Here is a 20,718-nt window from a genome sequence, read left to right on the forward strand (position 1 = left end):
AATTTTGGTCTATTCAGTCTATTCATAAGAGGACCAACAACCGCCATGATTTTTATAGCCCTTGATAACTCTTTGTTTTAGTGCATTACGTGATATTATGCATAAACTATGTAGGTACTAATCACGTATTGTAAATACACTTGGGTCTTTTTTTATGCGGATCTTTTTTATGCGATTTTGATGCTATGCGATTTTCAAACGTAATGGAACCTGTACCTTATTTTTTAATGTTATTCAAGTATTTTTTTCTGCGAATTCACATAAAAAAATCTAAAATTTAGACTAGTGCAGGTTACAACCGTTAAAGTGTGATTGTGTCACTGGCACGATGTTAAGCTCAAATCTTACATCGTATTCAAGAGATGCTTTATTGAAAAAAAAACAGAAAAAGCACTTTTATTAATTAGTTATTTGGATGAAATTTATCTCAAAAACGATTTCCCATATGTGGATATTTAATTAAGGAAAAGGCTCTTTTTATTTCTATGTTTTTTATATATTTTTTTTTGCGATTTTTGGTACTTTCTATCATTTTGATTTGAAGTTATGCGGTTTTAAAAAATAATGGAACCTATCCCCCCGTTTTGTACGTACTTCAAGTCTTTTTTTATGCGATTTTTTTATGCGACTTCTCGTGGAACGTATCTATCGCATAAAAAGAGGCCCAAGTGTACATGAAAGTGTGACCACTTTCGTGTACAGGAGTCGGAATAATCGGCGGGTATGGATGAGACTTGAAAATTGTCCCACCGCATTTCCAGATCTGGTACAGTAGCATCCAGGCTTCCTGACAAACCTTCTCTTCCTGAAAATGTGAATCAAAATTATATCCCGATGTTACTGGGAATTTACATTTAAAAGCTTTCGATGTCTCTGTCTGTTTGTAGAGGTTTGTAAACCCACCACCAAATTTTCTAGAAGTGCCTCAGGTAGTTTGACAAATTGCAAGAATATTTTCCGAGATTATAGTCGAAGCTCTGTAGTATATTTGAGTTTTTTTCAAGCTTTATTTCTATGTGGAAACATTAACCTTGACAGTATTTTTTGAAAACCACACTCCGATTGTCATTTGAGGTCATTTTGATTGTCATTTTCTCAAATAACCTGTCAAATCACAGGTTATTTGAGAAAAATTGTACATTGGATTGATGATTCTAGCTGTTTCATATTTTGAGTAAGTAGCATTGTGTAATTTCTAAAGTGATATATATGAGTTAGAGTTTAATTGAGAATAATAAAATATATGAAGTCAGTTCCGCAATAGCTTAGTTAGTAGCCACTGCGTCTTACAGACAAGGAGCTCATAAGTTACACGGAGGTACCTACGTCAGTTTTCTTAAACGTAAAAGCAAATTGATCATTAATAATTGGTTCGTAACACTCGAAGCAATAGTGACGTTGAACTGTTCCGGTATAAGCAATTGAAGGAACAAGGTCCTTTATTATGAGATAGCTGTGAGTAGTTGCTTATATTAATAAAGTACTGGTAGAGTCAGTACATATAAAATCAGCCACAAACTTATATGGATTGCATTGTGGGTTTATTCGTCGCAAAGTTATCAAGTAACAAAGTGGGTTGGTTGCTATCTACTAAGGATCCGCCGCTATCTATTACGCTTCAGTCACAAACTATCGCCTGTTGGTTACAAAATCTTCGACTCATCGATCGAAAGCTCAAGACAGGTCGAAAGCAAGTTTGGGTCACAAGCTATCAAGGGTGGGAAAATAAAAAAAAAACGTTTTGGCAAAAGCGATAATTTGGTAGCAATTCATTAAAAAAATACGCTTTTTTATTCTGCGTTAAATTAAAAAATATATTTTGTGGTTTATTGGTTAAATGTTATGGTTATTTTACAAAAGATTGCTATGAAGAAAATTGTCAATATGAGGGCTGTACTGCTGAGTTTGGTGGTTGTGTATTTCTGCACTGTGTCGTCATTTCCTTACTTTAGCGTCGATAAAGAACAACGAGGTAATTATATTTTATTTTATTTATTTGCACATTATTACAAAAGAATAAAACAATAGTTGGTTATTTGGTGTACTGGATGAAATTAAACAATATCACAATTCTTAGTCATTCATATTATAAAGTAATTACTTATTTTTGTGAAACCTTTAAATGGAAGCGATTTACAAATCACAAATAAAAACTATAAATCAAACAATTAAATATACATTTTCAATTTTAGATAAAAATTATAAAACTTTAAAAACATAATTAATTGAGTCGTGTTGTGGTCCCGTGGTTAGTGGCACGGACTCTTGAGTCAGTGTTGGTGGGTCTGAGATCACTGTACCACGACTTGATTCCAACTTTAATTACGGGTCGTTTAGGTTTACAAAAATATGTGCAATTAATTTACAAGAAAAATATTTCCTTAAAAAAGCATAAAACGTGTAATTATAAATCTAAATTGTAAGATACACCTATCCGATTTTACGTCTAGTAAAAAAATAATTTTGAAAAAATTATTAACAAATATTGAAGTTCTCTTGTTTTCATATCGCTCACTCCTTTCAAGAACGTCATAAATCAAAAAAACTTGAGTTTTCAGGAGAACGTTTTTAAAGTTAAAAAATATAACACAATGTAATAAAAATCAATATCAAACCACTTATTGAACTTTTTACTGTGCAACAAATCTTTTTGGGTAAAACCAGAAGGTTTTTTCTCCATTTAAAAAATATTTAGTTAATTAAAAATAATAATTAAATAATACCTTTTCTTCAAAATGCAAAAACAACTTTTTCTGCCCTGTAGCAGGTAAATATTAAGTTAAAAATATGCCGCTTTTGCTGGGATATATTAAATTTTCTGGGCATTCCGAAAACACGCACAACTGAATGTTGACGATTTTTTATTTATGACGTTCTTGAAAGGAGTGAGCGATATATGAAAGGTTTAATTAAGTTATGTCAGAATTTTATTAGACCTAACTATGTTAGGTTTTAAAAATAAATAAAAGCCTATTCTAAATATTTTTAATCTGGGGCCTATTTTTTCGATTGATTTACAAAACTATTGTAAGTCAATTACTCACCTTTCTTCCAGATTTTGGTAACTGAACGACACCTTTATGGCATTGGTTACACATGTTCGAGAAAACTCGATTCGATTGGTTTGAAAATAATTGATAATAGGTACTACACCAATAAAACTTACGGAAATATCGAAATACGATATTCAGGTGGTGAAAAATCCAGACTATATCATAATAAATAGATTGAGAAAACTGAATTTATCGAGTGACCAAAGAAATGTATACGGTAATCTGACCAAGGTAGGAACAGGATTTTTCTTTGTCATAACTTATAACTGTTTCTATCAGTTTTTCATTTAATTGTTCAGAAATTGTACCAGTGCGGAAGTCTTTAATCACCAAATATATTGAGGCAACAAGTTCATCGATCGAAATAGCACATGACATCGATTTGGTTTATTTCTGAATTTACTAGCAAACGATCGGAAAATACTAAAACAACGGCAATTACGAGCGAAAAAAATTTTGGCGCTAGTCCATAATAAAGTACCATAAAGTTGTTTTTGTTTAAAACTATTTTTAAAATACACATCTGAAGTACCTATCTATGTAATTTGACGAGAAATTTAGTATTTTTGCAATACAACAAATCTTTAAACGCTATGTTCTGAAAACATGTCGCTCACTCCTTTCAACAACGTCATATATAAAAAATCGTAAATTTTCAGTTGTGCATATTTTCGGAATACCCAGAATATATACTACATCTCAGCAGAAGGGGCATATTTTGAACTTAATATTTTCCCGCTACAGGGCAGAAAGTGATTTTTTTGCATATTGAAGAAAATGTATTGTTTAATTATTTTTTTAAATATACTAAATATTTTTCAAATGGAGAAAAAACATTCAGGTTTTCTCTAAAAACATCTGTTGTACAGTAAAAAGTTCGATAAGTTGCTTGATATTAATTTTAAATACATTTCATTCTATTTATAAACTTTAAAAACGATCTCCTGAAAAATCAATTATTAATTAATTAATGTATTTTCTGAATAGGTAAAGAGTTGACTATTTTAATAAAAAGTCAGGAATTTCACTGGCTTTATAATAGCCATAATAAAAATAATAATATTTTAGCCTGATTAAATAATTCATAAGTTTATTTTAGCTTATTTATAAAGCTCCACTTCTAAAATAACATCGTCTCAAGTGCACTTCATATTATATTACTCTTTCACATCTCATCAAAGATGAAGAAGAATATAGAAGTCTGGGTATTTACGGGGCTGACGACCGCCATAGGCTGGTTTAAGTGATCACTTTATACACGTGTAACATTCACCAATTCCACCCATTATTGACAACCACACTACTCAAATTCTTGGATCAATAAAACTGCACTAGAGAAATCTATTGGTGAGATGAAAAGAAGCTTTTAATTGAGCAGAAACTCTTATATTAGTATGTGAGGTCCGAATCCTGGATTATAATCACACACATGAGAAACGCCAGAAAATATCATTTTCATCTTTATTATTTTAGCTTATAATTTGACCAGTTAATTTATTTACAACATTTTGAGTGTGTCCAAATACTTGTTCACAATTTTGGATTATCTCCAATTAAAGGAGTTAGTTTTCATATTATATTCATATATTCATATTTTCATTTTTCATATTTACTTATCATACCTTTATAAAAGTTTGAAAGACCGATAGAACAACTGGAAATTGAAGATAGGCATTGCAGGGATACGTTTTTTTACGGTTTTTGTTATGTTAAATATTTACCGTTCAACTTATTTGCATAATTGATCAATTAGAGAATGCGTGAGAATAATAATCTTTAATCCATTCGCATATCAGTTTAAAAAAAAAATTAAAATATTATATCTGGGATGTAATGTTTGATTTCTAACTGATTTTAGTTGATATTTCATAAGGATATATATCAAAAGGATAATTCTATCCTTACATCTTTGGTCAAGTGTCGTCAGTAAATTTGTAAAAAAAATATAAGAAATAATGCATTACAAAAAGTTTTCTTTACTGATTTGTAGATATCACACTTCGTATCTTTATAATATGAACCACCCGGACGGAGGCGTGGTTTGAACCGCGACTGATGTGCAAATGTAAAATTTTCTTAGTCGCCAAGATTTGGCGGTTGATATGCCGATGGGTTAAATATGATGATCTACTATTATATTGTGATCGGTTGCTTCTTACGTCAACGGAAATGGAACTATTATAAGCTACATATGCTGAATAGCTACCACGCGACATTAGTAGTAGAGTGTATCTCGTGATAATATCGTAAGTATGATGATCGTAAAAATGTAAAGTTAGCTATCCATCAACAGTGTTTACGTCTATAGCAGTCTGTGGATAATTTGGCGACATGTTTTGTATACGTTCAATCAACACTGGGTTAGTAACCTACATTCTGAAAGGAAAGGATTGTCGAGTGACGTCTTCAAGAATTTAAGACCCCTAATACTTAATATGATAATAGCATATTATAATTTATAGTTTTCGGAACTTCGGTACTTGTGACACTTAGTGCAGATGAACGCACAATTTAACCCATTTATGACGGATGTTGTGTCTCGGACTAAGGTACGAATTGGTAATCCGTATTAGGTACTTTATATTTTTTATTAATGTTTTACTTAGTAAATACTACTATTTCTTATATATTGAGCAAACTCGGAACGCATGCAAATGCAAAAGCTTCTGCTGAATAAAAAACCCTCATCCCACTGCGTCAAGCACTGCGTTCAGAGTTTGAGAATTTTGGATCTATATATAATACTACAGGATTTATATATATATATATATATATATATATATATATATATATATATATATATATATGTATAAATATATATATATATATATATATATATATATATATATATATATATATATATATATATATATATGTATATATATATATATATATATATATATATATATATATATATATATATATATATATATATATAAATATATATATATATATATATATATATATATATATATATATATATATATATATATATATATATATATATATATATATATATATATATATATATATATATATATATATATATATATATATATATATATATATATAAATATATACATATATATGTGTGTGTGTGTAATCTGCTGTAATCTGTACTAATTTTTCCCGATATCCCAGACTCCCAAATTCTTTTTCATTTTCATTGTTTCAACTGATAAATTTGTTAAAGACATTCGTTTGAAAATGTAATAACTAGGCGAAACAAATGTCACAATATAATTTTTTTATGTGTTTTTATTAATAAAATACAACTTAGTAGACTCATAAAATATGTGTTTGATTGAAAAATTAATACATAAATTATTATCCTACCCCTACCCAACGCTGGTCCTGCTAAGTACTCTGTCAGGCTCATAAGTCATAAGCCGAGTTACACGTGGCTCGCAATGCCCGCTCGCCCTGGTGACACTCCTCTCGTGATTGACATATTTATTGGATCTAATGCTAAGGTCTATGTTAGGTTCATGGAGACTATTTACTGACTGCCACGTATTGTCACTGCCGGGACGTAAGAGTACAAATATCCTGCATTGCACTGTACACACTTCGCCACCGGAGCGAACAGTTCATGAACTCAACTGTCTCAGATTTTAACAAATCGCTCACTCCTTTCAACAACATATAAAATATTTAACAATATATAAAAGAAAAACTTGATGTTTTAGGAGATCGTTTTTAAAGTTTAAAAATATAATAAAATGTATTAAAAATTAATATCAAGCCACTTTTTGAACGATCTTTTTAGGTAAGATCTGAATATTTTTCCTCCATTTGAAAAATATTAAGTATAAAAAAATAACCTTAATATTATATAATATAAAAATATACTTAATATTATAACAATACCTTTTCTTCAAAATGCAAAAATAACACTTTCTGCCCTGTAGTGGGTAAATATTAAGTTAAAAATATGCCTCTTTTGCTGGGATATAGTACATTTTCTGGGCATTCGCTTTTTGTTATATGACGTTTTTGAAAGGAGTTAGCGAAATGTCGACTGGATTTATCAATGTTAATATATAATTTGTGGCCTTACTAGGTCGCGCAATGATAAATTATTATTGCAGACTTTCTCTGGAATCATTTATTAACGTCAAAAAAAATCCTCATAAATAACCGTGTCATAAGTAATTGTTAGTATCAGTTATATGATGTATATTTTTGATTAATTATCCAAAATGAAATGTTTAGATTTCGCTTACCATTTAATAAATAACAATTATATAAAAAACAACAATAATGTAGAAATCGTTAAAAAATATCTAATGTTGATTCGGAATGATATAAACTGCAATCGTTGGTCTCATAGTTTTTATTAGGAAAACTAAACGCATAAAACTATTGTCTTAGCTGTAATTTCTTTTATTTTTAATAAATACTTTTCTCTGATCTCGCAGGTCCATCGGTAGAATTGGACCAGGTGTCTGTGAGGAGAATCTCTGTGGTTCCGTTGCCGGCTAGTTTGTGGCCCGTAGTCAAGCATCGAATGGAGACCTCGCCTTCCATTCCACCTATCCCGTCCTACATATGGGTAAGCTGAAAACCAAAAAAAAAACAAATATTCATAAAATATATATATGTAAATATATATACATATATATGTATATATATATATATATATATATATATATATATATATATATATAAATATAAATAAATATATACATATATATATATATATATATATATATATATATATATATATATATATATATATATATATATATATATATATATATATATATATATATATATATATATATATATATATATATATATATATATATATATATATATATATATATATATATATATATATATATATATATATATATATATATATATATATATATATATATATATATATATATATATATATATATATATATATATATATATATATATATATATATATATATATATTTACTGTATTGTATTATAGCAACAGAAATAGCGCCATTTTACTCAATTCTAGAATGACAGTCGCGCCATCTCGTAGCATTTCACCACAAAGACAATTACGTCGACGTTTCTCTCGATGTAAACAGTCTTTCCGCACATTTGACATATCGCTCACTCCTTTCAAGAACGTCATAAAAAAACTTGATTTTTCTGGAGAACGTTTTTAATTTAAAAAAATATAATACATTGCAATAAAAATAAATATCAAGCCACTTATTGAACTTTTTACTGCGCAACAGATCGTTTTATGTAAAACCTGAAGGTTTTTTCTCCATTTGAAAAATATAAAGCATATTAAAAAAAAAACATTATATTTTCTTCAATATGCAAAAACAACACTTTCTGACCAGTAGCGGGTAAATATTTAGTTAAAAAAATGTTGGGATACAAAATGTTTTTTGGGCATTACGAAAACATGCACAACTGAAAATTGACGATTTTTGATTTATGACGTTCTTCAAAGGAGTGTAATTACGTCATTGTTGCACCAATAAGTGACATTTATATTTTATTTGAGTGGTTTTAAGGCATTTACCACATTAAACATTATAAGTTTGTAGATTGTAAAGGTTTATAATGTTTCTATCCTTTTATTTCAGATACCAGGCGGGAGGTTGCGGAGTTTTCCACAAAGTTGAAAAATATAAATTCCAATAGCCTACAGAAAATGCAAAGCAGATGGTTACTTAATTGCTAATTATATAAATGCTTAGTGGGGGTAGCCCCCCTTAGGATGCTGGAGGGGTCGTGTGGTGAATGTAGCACCTAGGGGGCAGAAGGGAGGGGGCTGAAGAAAAATGGTAAATTTTTGACAAGAGGGTAAAAAAATATCTAGGCATAACAAAAAACTTTAAAGCGCTGGGATTTTTATTAATTTATTCCAATCACAAGGTTTTCAAATTGAATTTAAATGCAAAGCTAAAAATAAATAAAAATAAATAAATGAAACACGTGTTTAACACCACTTATAAGATTATTTTTAGTTTTGTTTCTTCTGAATATGTAAAAATACAAATCGTTTGTATTTTCACCTGTTGATGAGAACATATGTAGTTCTCAAAGCTAGTCGTATTTACATAATTAAACTCAAAAATATATTTTCATATTTATATCATCACGTTATGCTAAATAAATAAATAATATTTCACATTGAACATTATTTAAAACAATTGTTTGGTAATATACCATAGTAATTGATCAATAGAAAACAGTACATTTATTCAAAAGATAATTCGACTGTCGCTTTATTTCGACAAATAAGTACACAGTGGGCGCCGATAAAATTTTACTAATTAAAAATTTACTTTGTAACTTTAAAACGTTCTTTTCAAAGTGTATGTGTTTTTTTATGTTAATTTTAATACTTATATTTTACATTTTTTTCATGCTCTGTGTTTTTCTATTTCCAATTATATTTATTTCAGAGGGTGATAATTGATGGTCATCAACTAATAAATGTAGGATTCACGGAATGTAATATTCTGTTTTAAATAGTTTAGTAATCAATAATTTAATTCTCATTTGATGGGATTTTTAACTCATTAAAATAAGGTACAATTAGTGTCCTTTTTAGGTAGCTGGTAGGTATATCTTTTATTGTAATATAGTTTTGAGTTAAGTACATTTTTGTTCCTATTATATAGGAATGAAAAGTGAAGAAATTAGGTACTTGTTTATTCACCCTACGAATGTTATGAGATGAAGCATCTATCGTGTTTAAACGAAAGAAGATTTAAGTGTGATCATACCATGGCTTGCATTTGGCTGGCTGGAGTGATCACCTTACACACTTATGTAACGTTCACCTTTCTATCTTTTATTGAATATCAATAATATTTAAATATTTTTTAAAAATATTTAGCACACATATCCACTGTTGTTGGATTCCTTTCGTGTGTTGGTTGTTATTATACAGATTTAAAACTTGAGTTGAGATATTAGTGGAGTGTGTCATACATAAATCGTATAAAAATAATTGCATCTCCAGTTGAGACTGTTACAAAATTAAACTTGAATGTTTGAAAGGAGCTGAAAAAAACATTTAGATTTTTTTTTATGGAAGAATGAATGTAATTTATTTGTGTTATAATGGTTGACATCGGTGTGATAATTGATTTAGATTTTCGGTTAAAATAATAAATATTGTATTGAAAAATATGTAGTTGTAAATACGGTAATATCTAACGACCATTATATATTTGAATAAAAAAATGTTTATACTATACATACTTAAATATATAATGAGTATTATTTTATTTATGTCATGAATGTGAATGTTAAATTATTTTTGAATAAATAATTGATTAAACCCTTTAAAGGTGTCTTATTATTGCGATTATTTTTCAATTGTCTATGATACTCCTGTTAGGTTAGGTAATTGAATTTGGCGGGAACGTGGAAGTCAGTTTCCATGTTACGCTGTTTGCCGCAGCGCAGGCGCGGCGCTGCTGTCGTATCGATTTGAAGGAAAAACGATGCTGTATGGACCGACAGAGGGCATTCGCTGCAGAGGGAAGAAGGTTTGAGGTCACCGCCCACTTTTCTTCCCTTACTTAACCTCAATTGTTTATTTACCAACTAAATAAATTACGTCAAAGTAAACCGCAAAATTATCATACTAAAATTTATCAGAAAATGTTAGATTAGATTAGAAAATTTATTAAAAAAAATAAAAATAAAAATGGGGTGTTTTGTGAAATTGTTTGTAGTGCTGATGACAGTGAGGTATGTTCATTGCGGTAAGTACTTTATTTTTTTAATACTTGATATTTATATATTTTATATAAACAATATAAACTTATATAATATTTAAATCATTAATAATATTAAATTATGATGTACGATAATTACCGTTAAAACTGTCACTTAATTATAAACACGAAATTAATAAAATGTAAAAAAAATTATAACTGTCTATGTGTTTATGTAAATTTCTATATATTTTATAAATTTAAACGTTTAAGAATATAAATATATAATCGTAACAACTATATAAAGTACAGATTTTTTCTTTTAAATTTTGATTGAATTATTGAAAAGAAAAACCAGTAAAAATAACAGTCGAAATATCCAAGCTAATTTTTTTTGGACGATTGTAAAGTTTTACGTTTTTGTATTTATAAACAGTCTCACAATATGAAAAGGAAATTTATTCTTTTTTGTTAAAATTAAATTGAATCTAGCGTACAATTTTTTAATATTAATTTTATAAAATTTATTGATTGTATTGTATAATATATCTTTTCATTTTATAAATATTTTTCGAACACGTAATTATTTTTTCTGAACGCCTTACAAAGCATTACTAGTAACGTGACGTTAAAAAATCTTGGTGTTACAAATAATATAACGTAAAATTATGTGAAATAAATTAATAATGCAAATTTATAAAGCAACAATCGGCAAATAATACGTTATATTTTGTTTTTAATAGTGAAAAGAGAATCTAATACAGTTAAATAAAATTAAATTTAGATTATAAGCAAACATATTAAACATTATCTTTACTCACTAAGTGTAGTAAATACATATTTTAAGATCGGCAGCATTTAATTTGTATAAATTACAGTATTCATATATTTTTTAAAATATAACAAACTAAAATAAGTTTTGTTTTAAACCGTTTTAAACATAGAAATCTTTAAAAAAAATAATTCAATTTTAAAACGTGAAAATTAAAAAAAAATGATCTAAATAAATGTAAAAGATATAAAGTGATGAAAAGTCTTATAATCTCTGACAACCACATATGAAATTTGTCCTGAAGAAGAGTCCTGTACAAGAATTATATTATTACATATATGGTTAAACGTTACCTTAATAAATGTATTCAATAAATATAATACGGGCGGATATGTTTTTAAAACATATCCGCCCGTACATATTTATATATCACAATTTTTTTTATTGTTAAAAACAATTTCAATGAAATGTTATGTATAAAAACAAACACAGTAAAAAAATTAAAGAAATATTTTTTAATGAATAAGTATGCCTAAATTATTTATATTTATATTTATACGCACAAACACACATTTATACAAATGCATACATATGGGCAAGGATGCAAAATAAATTTTAAAAAATTTAGAGGAAGTGGGCATAGCCGAGAATTATATCGGAAGAAGCTATTCCTTCTTAGAGGTACGATGTGGTAGATTATACTTTTTAACCCCAAGTATATAATTTGAATAATTTCACATTTCGCTCACTCCTTTCAACAACGTCATATAAGTAAAAAAACTTGATTTTTCAGGAGATGGTTTTTAAACTTTGAAAATATAATAAAATGTATATAAAATAAATATCAAGCCACTTATTGAACTTTTTACTGTGCAACAGATCTTTTTAGGTAAAACCTGAAGGTTTTTTTCTCCATTTGAAAAATATTAGGTAGGTATATTTAAAAAAAATAATTAAACAAACCATTTCTTCAAAATGCAAAAACAATACGTTCTGCCCTGTAACGGGTAAGTATTAAGTTAAAAATATGCCTCTTTTGCTAGGATATAGTACATTTTCTGGGCATTCCGAAAACACGCACAACCAAAAATTTACGATTTTTGATTTATGACGTTCTTGAAAGGAGTGAGCGATTTGCAAACATTATTAATATAAATTATTACGAAATCCCTATCTTTTTTAAATCGTTCGACTAAATCCGCAGATGGCGATTTAAGTTTTAATAAATGTTTTATTTAGACAATTGGTAAATTTTTATTCCAGCCGCTACTGTGAAACATATAGAAGCGAACCCTGATGCTAAACGTCTCTACGATGATCTCCTGAGTAACTACAACCGTCTCATAAGGCCCGTTAACAACAATACTGAGACCCTCACGGTGTGGCTGGGTCTCAAGTTGAGTCAGCTCATGGAAGTCAACCTCAAGAACCAAGTCATGACCACCAACCTTTGGGTTGAACAGGTACGATTAAAAAAAATTGTAAACGAGATTTAAGAACATATTATAGTTTCCACTTGGCGATTTCCATTTTTAAAAAGGGGATATACTCATATATTCTTGAGCCCTTGAGGAAGTATTTTACGAAAATGGCGCTTAATAAATTTTCCAAATAAATGAATTAATCCTATTTTTCTTGTTATTATTTACGGTCTAATATACTGCGCCACTTTTTTTTAAACCTTTTCCTCTTCAACCATAAAGTTCTACCAACCTTTTAGGTTGTAGTATATAAAATCTACACACACTCGTCTAATCGAATGTGTCTAACTCCATTTAGGGTAACATTCCATAAGATGTACTCTACGGACTATGCCGATGATATGTGTACATCCATCTGTATATTTACATCTTAAAAAAAGATTTTTTTTGTTTTTTTAAAAATTAAATTAAACTAACGATTTTTGATTAATTAAATTAAAAAAGTGATATATAAGTGATATCATGTTAAATGAACAGGTAGGGATTTGACCCCGTTTAAATGAAGTGCTCAAAATTCTGACATTCAATGTACTTAAAAAAAATCATAAAATTCAAAACCATTATCAAATTATCACAATGTTGGCAATTTTTTTCATAATATCAAAAGTGGGCTTTTTATATATCGAAAAAATTATCGTCAAAATCTCAAAATGCATATACGAATGCATATATGAATACAATTTGATAATTATGGGATAATATTATTTTTCAGAAATGGTTCGATTATAAGTTACGATGGGATCCAGAAGAGTATGGTGGTGTTGAAATGCTGTATGTCCCTTCAGAACACATCTGGCTTCCTGATATTGTGTTATACAACAATTGGGATGGAAACTACGAGGTAAAATAGAAATAATTTGCGTTAAGCAATAGAAATTTTTGTAACTAAATAAGGATTTACCTTAGTTAAGTAAAACTTAATTAGATATAGACAGAAAGCGTTTATTCATATATATTTACAGAAATCTTACAATGTTCTGAAATTTCTGTTGTTTCCGGGTTTGAGCCCACTCTACCACAACTTTATTGTTATGTATTTATATTGGGCCACTTCGGTGTAAAAAATTAGTCAGAAATTAAAACATTTGCGTACACAATAAAAAAACAAATATTTACTCTCTATGCAAAAGAAAAAAGGACACATTAAACGTACATAAAAAATTGAATAGTTTAAAATTCAATTAAAATAAGAAAAAGTCAATATTTTTATTACTATTTATTTTAACTTACACATTTCGATAAGTTTAAATCAAATCTCTTCGTTTATTTTCTAATTACATTAATTTCAGTGCAAAGACAATCGCAAGCTTCAAGAAAAAACTTTTTTTCATTACATCCTTTTTGCTATTCAAACAGCACATATGTAATAAAATATTAACAATTGAAAAGAATACATATTTCCTTACGTACAAGCATTAATGAGTTGAAATAGTTGTTTTCTAAAAATATGTATATCTTCATAATATATACTTGTCATTTGCTCACAAAAATTGTATAAAAATGAATAAAAAAAAAAATATATATATATATATATATATATATATATATATATATATATATATATATATATATATATATATATATATATATATATATATATATATATATATATATATATATATATATATATAAATATTAAATGTTAAAATCAAACGCTTGTTTGATTTTAACATTCAATATATAAATTAAAATAGAGTTCTACAAAAGAAATGCCAAAATCAATAAATTAATTTTCAGGTGACATTGATGACAAAGGCGACTCTAAAATATACTGGTGAAGTATTTTGGAAACCGCCCGCCATTTATAAATCTTCTTGTGAAATAAATGTCGAATATTTTCCATTTGACGAGCAAACTTGCTTCATGAAATTTGGATCTTGGACTTACAATGGTATTCAGGTATGACGTGATTTCATTTGTTAAAAAATAAATTTTTAAATTATTTACTTAGAACGTTTTGTCTGCAAATAAATTTTATGGGAGGTTTTTCCAGAATCAGTTTGTATGTAAAAATGGCGTATTAATAAGTAGTGTTTAATAAGATGCATGATTTTTATTTAGACTTGTAAGTAGCTTTTATTGCAAGGGAAAAAGTTCATTTCGATTGATGTTTATAAGTAAGGAATATTAAATATTGTAAAAAAGAAGGACAGAATATCAACAGGATTATATTATCTATTGGTTAAGTATTAGATTTGTGGAACAACATTACATTAAAAAAAGGGATAAGGCCAATTTTGAATTTATTAATAAAAACACCAATAGTTTTGAGAACTACAGACGTTATCAAAATAATAAAATTAACTGATTTTCTTTATTATCTGTTGCCGCTCTTGAAAAATTAATTTTGTATTTTATTTAAAAGTATGATTTGATTTTTTATTTAAATTAAATTAAATTTTTATATTAAAGTATGATATGATTTGATATTTGTAGTCATGAAAAGGATGTGCTAAAATATGTTGACACTTCTCTTATGATTGATTTCAGGTCGACTTGAAGCACATGGGTCAAGTTCCCGGCAGCAACTTAGTACATGTTGGTATAGACTTGAGTGAGTTCTACCTGTCGGTGGAATGGGATATACTAGAAGTTCCAGCGACGAGGAATGAAGAGTTTTACCCTTGCTGCAAGGAACCCTTTTCAGGTATTTTACCGGAAAAACGAATGAAACACCCTTTGAAATTTATGAAAAAAATCCGGGTCTATGTGCAAAAAAAAAAATGCGCGAGAGAAGTGAAGTGAAGAGAAGAAGTGAGAGAAGGTTCTTGAAGCAGTTGCTTTTATGCGTTGCTCTCTTTGCACATGTTGACGATTTTGTTATTTCTAGATTACAAAATTTTATTGAAAAAAAATCTTCAATTCCAACACATTAAGTTATTATCATAGTAAAAATTCATCCTTATTTAAGGTATTAAAAAAAATCAAATTTTACTGTTATATAGTGTTTGTAATTTGAAAGACGTATTCGTTTCAGGAAGTACAATATTGTTATAAACTTATATTATTTTTTAACATATCATCAAATATGAAGAATAATATAAAAGTCTGGGCATTTACGGGGCTGACAACCGTCATAGGCTAGTTTAAGTGATCATTTTACACACGTGTAACATTCACCAATTTTACCCATTATTAACAACCACACCACTCAAGTTCTTGTTTTATAGTTTTATACACATTATCTAATTTAAAATTGTTCTTGAGTCACTAGAACTTCACTAGAGACATATATTGGTGAGATGAAAATAAGCATTTTATTTCCATATTCTTCTTCATCTTTGATAAGATGTTAAAAAATAATTTGAAAAATAACTCTCATAATTGGAGATAATCCAGATCTGTGAACAAATATTTGGACACACTCAAAATATTATAAACTTATGTGTATTTTCACTATTGACCCTTGTGAGGCATTCACTTTCAGATATTACGTTCAAGTTGACGATGCGCCGCAAGACCTTGTTCTACACGGTGAACTTGATAATTCCCTGCGTCGGTATCACCTTCTTGACTGTACTGGTGTTCTACTTGCCGTCAGATTCCGGCGAGAAGGTATTCGTATTGTGACGGATGGCTGCAAGTTTCGTGTCGCTGGTGTCATTAAATACTTTACATTTCGCATTATTGTAATATTTGACTAGACCAAGCAATGGAAATGAAAATCTGTTAAATTACGTAATAATACGATGAGAGGTTAGTTTAGGTTAGGATAGATGTAATAATACGATGGGAGGTTATAAAATATAAGGCTTATTTATTGTAACTGCAGACAGTTGGTAGAATTCCATTTTGAATTGAGTAATGTATCCAAAATTAAACACGGCTATTAGATTGAATTCTACTTTTATTTACATATAAATGATGATATGTGACGCGTTTCGTATTATTAAGACATTATCAAGCACTCAACATGTTCGATAATAAATATAAAAATTGTATTAACATGTTTGTATTCGGCTCAACACAGGCCATGCCTAAAGAGCCGTATAACATATAGTAAATGTATATATGAAATAAATATATATCCATGAATGTATCTATGTATTTATGAAATAAATAAAATAAAAAAGAAATAAAAAAATAAAAAAAAAGTAAAAAATGTCTCAATAAGACGAAACGCGTCACATATTATCATATATATGTAAATAAAAGTAGAATTCAATCCAATAAGCGTGTTAAATTTTGGATATATAACCCGACAAATATAATGCTGATACAAAACGCTACTAATTTAGTTTAAAAAAATATTAAAAAATAATTGAAATTAGAGTTTAATTCTCCACTACACTATTTGTACATAAAATTAACATAGCTATTTAATTCGACTAGTTTCGAATCAAATGATTTTTTCCTAAGAACAGGGTCAATCTATTAAAATAAATTATAAATAACTACATTATATGGACATTATAAATATGAATATTTATAATGTCCGCCTCCATAGCTTACTAGTTGCCGTATTTGGCTACCATGCTGGCTGTGCCAGGATCGATTCCCAGGGGAATCTAAATAAATGACGGTATTTTTTAACTCTAAGATTTATTTTAAATTACCCTGGACTAGTACCTGGAAATTAAGACTGAGCAACTTAGCTTAGTATGATTAACATATCATTGCATCAGTTTGATGCAGTACCCTTTGCACCATTAGGTGTGAATGAGGGTAAGAAGAAAAAAAATTGATTTGTTGAGTTACCTTGATAATACACGAGTATTGTATGTACATGTCTTAGTAAAAGAATTGATAATCAATAAACCTTATGGTTGATAATTTAAAAATCAAAACATAATGGCATATTTTATTCGAGATTTCCTTTTAGATTTTTCATATTATATACTTGAGAAAATATCAATACTAGTCAAGGTAAGTTTATGATGATGCTGTCTAATTGTTAGACCTTAAACGTGTGGCTTGTGTGATTGAGGAGAAAGTAAAAATTAAAAGACGATTAAATTATCAGATAATTTTCATTGGACAGTTAAATTGATTTTGATAGTCAATTGTAAGTACACTCAATCTAGTTAAATTTTTATGATAATGCCGGATGTAAATACAATTACAAATTAATACATACTTTTATTGCAGAAGGTAAGTACTTGTATTAAATATTTAGAAAATGTAAAATAACAAAAAATAGTTAAAAATAGACCCCTGTAGAAAATTGATCAGAAATTGAAATACAAATAATTGCAAAAAAATATTGAGAAAAAAACAAAAGAATTTACACTGAGATGTAAATGTATACAAAGGGGATGCGCAAGAAGTGTGCTTATTTGGAAAAGCTATGATTGTTGTAAAAAAACAGTAAATGTTAAATGTTGTAAACCATGTTAGCAGCATGCGGCATGGAAATGTGAAGACAATGTTGTAAGTGTCAATGTTGTAAGTTGCCAAAAATACATAGAATGAATATCAATACAAAATATGAAATGATTGCCTGAAATTTCAGATATTTACAGCTGCCTAGTATAATGAATATGTTTCATATGTAAATTTATATTTCAAAACTTCACTATTGAAATAAATAAAATTGATCGTCATACGGGCAGAGCCTGTGTGTGATGAAATATAAATGGATTACTTCGTATTTATGTCTCAAGTAATGCGCCTGAAACAGAGATATGAAGAAAAAGATTACTTAAAAAGAATATGCACTTGTATAATACCACTTTTTCATATCCAACCTGCGTATTATAGTAATAATAATTTAGGTGAAATTCTTGGAAAATAAAAAAATCGAGATATTAGACGGAAGCGGTGTAGAGACTGCGATTAAAAATTTAGTAGCCAAACTGAGAGAAATCTGAAAATAAGAATAAAAAACATCACCGTGGACTTACTAGTAATTATTTCTCTGAATTCGCGAATCACATAATAGAAACTAACCACCCATTTGACTCACATACAATTAAATTATTACACTCAGTTACAAGCAAAGTTCAAATGTCATGAACAATTTACAAAATTCAAAAATATATAAAAAAATATAATTCTGATGAAACATTAATTAATAATATGTTTTTCTAAAGTAGGTTACCATTATTATTCATTTTACAAAAAGTCCTTTAACCTCCGCATCTACTTATTACCCTACCAACCTCTATACATACCTGAATAATATTTTGGTTCGTTAGTTTTAATCACCTGTCGATGTAGTTTTAAACGACTGTAGTTTCCGTAACTAGTCGTGTGTAACGAAATAAAACTCGATAAGCGGTGAAATACAAGTGTTTATTTTTTAAATAAATAATCAACATACCATTCCATAAAGTTAATGCAGAATCAACAAATATTAAAATAATTACATTTGATTTTGATATGTAACATGTAACATGTAACCCTCTATGTTTTGTGTCTAGCATCTAACCCTAGAATCCCACTCCTTTCGGTTGAACAATCCACTCCAAGCAGTTCACATTACCGAGTCGAAATGAATGGTGTACCAGAATAATCAAAACGACTTAGAAATTTGGACTGCTCCGGATTGTTCATAGAGCTGCCTGTCATGTCCTTTGCAATATTGAACTTCCACCATGTTGGACCATCAGTGTAGCTTGAATAGTTGGTTGGAGATTTCCCCAGAGTCTCCGAAAGATTAGATATCCGAGTACTCGTACAATGTGTATGTTTCTAGCTCGTTCGATGTTTTAACATGTATACAAAATACAGATTCACCAGCTAAGATCAAAGCAAATGATGCAATTGGCTTACAAATATAGCAAAGTAGGTACATGTTCTTAGTCACGCAAAACGCATCCAAATTCAATGTGTGGGCATTTTAGTTCAAACGGCTATAGCTAAGACAATATGTTCATAAATGTTGTAAGTAGAGACTAAATAATTTCATTTTATAATGTTGAAAGCGAACTAGCTTCCAGAATATGCAGAAATGATTGTCATAAACTACAAGAATTTTTTGGATAAATTTATAATGGTATCGTTCTAATTATTACAATTTATTCGATGGTTGAGTAGTTTGTAAATGGAGTCGTCGATAAATATAAAAATTATAATGATTAAAAAAAACACTAGTTTTTTACCACTTGAGTTTTATTATAGACTACATGTTTCAGAAGTTAAACTTCCATCATTCAGGTCTGTATAATAACTGTTTGAAACAAGTGTTTTCTTTAATCATTGTAACATGTCTTACCACAAAGTTAATGCCGAAACAATAAATAAAATATAAAAATTATGTTACAGAAATCTTTGGCCGCTTTTTAAAATTGTTTAGGATATCCCATTATTAATATAGCGACTAAAATACAATCGAAGCAGTTGCTACCTCTTATACTAGTCGAATTGCAAAAATAAATGTCAACCGAAAGACTGATTATTAATGTTTATACTGATAAATAAATAATAAAATGGTGGTAAGTAAATTAGTAAAATAAAACAGATAAAGGGTGTGTAAACAATAAATTAAATAAAAAATTAAAAACACAAGCAATAAATAAATACACGATTCCTGTTGGTTGTCCTGTAGTAATTCTTGAACTTTGTAATCCCCAAATAAAGGTCACATTGCCGTACGCTAGGATACTATCGTAGATACTACTACTACCCTTAAAGAAACCCTTTTAAAAGTTAGAAAGTAATCGTAAAAATATCCATTACTTATCCATTTTAGCAAGTGACGTCTTAAATATAGACCCCTTTCCCAACTAACGTAATAAACTGCTTTGGGAACATAGAAAAATATAACCATTACAGTTTTTAGATTTTATGTTGAC

General features: G+C 28.4%; 2 protein-coding genes across 2 annotated transcripts in view; both read left to right on the forward strand.

Annotated features, from left to right (window-relative positions):
- The first annotated feature begins 1,704 nt into the window (after nucleotides 1-1,704).
- Nucleotides 1,705-8,789, forward strand: LOC148312985 (uncharacterized). The gene is made up of 3 exons (XM_088270642.1): nucleotides 1,705-1,972; nucleotides 7,475-7,608; nucleotides 8,639-8,789. Exons 1-3 carry the CDS (start codon nucleotides 1,843-1,845, stop codon nucleotides 8,675-8,677), a joined length of 303 nt encoding a protein of 100 aa, XP_088126768.1. The 5' UTR covers nucleotides 1,705-1,842; the 3' UTR covers nucleotides 8,678-8,789.
- Nucleotides 8,790-10,527: 1,738 nt separating this feature from the next.
- Nucleotides 10,528-20,718, forward strand: part of nAChRbeta2 (nicotinic acetylcholine receptor beta2) — a 51,602-nt gene continuing 41,411 nt past the window's right edge. The window contains exons 1-6 of the mRNA XM_088270631.1: nucleotides 10,528-10,777; nucleotides 12,765-12,964; nucleotides 13,695-13,823; nucleotides 14,720-14,881; nucleotides 15,473-15,629; nucleotides 16,410-16,537. Of these exons, the coding sequence (XP_088126757.1) occupies nucleotides 10,720-10,777; nucleotides 12,765-12,964; nucleotides 13,695-13,823; nucleotides 14,720-14,881; nucleotides 15,473-15,629; nucleotides 16,410-16,537 (834 nt within the window). The 5' untranslated portion in view covers nucleotides 10,528-10,719. The remainder of the gene's footprint in view (nucleotides 10,778-12,764; nucleotides 12,965-13,694; nucleotides 13,824-14,719; nucleotides 14,882-15,472; nucleotides 15,630-16,409; nucleotides 16,538-20,718) is intronic.

This window comes from Brachycentrus maculatus, unplaced genomic scaffold (assembly GCF_059751285.1).
Source record: "Brachycentrus maculatus isolate JH-2025_06_01 unplaced genomic scaffold, ASM5975128v1 h1tg000027l, whole genome shotgun sequence".
NCBI lineage: Eukaryota > Metazoa > Arthropoda > Insecta > Trichoptera > Brachycentridae > Brachycentrus > Brachycentrus maculatus.

Excerpts from the sequence above, each read along its gene's own strand:
- LOC148312985 (XM_088270642.1), top strand. The coding sequence starts at position 1,843 with ATGGTTATTTTACAAAAGATTGCTATGAAGAAAATTGTCAATATGAGG. Across the intron at positions 1,973-7,474 it reads CGTCGATAAAGAACAACGAG|GTCCATCGGTAGAATTGGAC; the intron begins GTAATTATATTT and ends CTGATCTCGCAG. Across the intron at positions 7,609-8,638 it reads CTATCCCGTCCTACATATGG|ATACCAGGCGGGAGGTTGCG; the intron begins GTAAGCTGAAAA and ends CTTTTATTTCAG.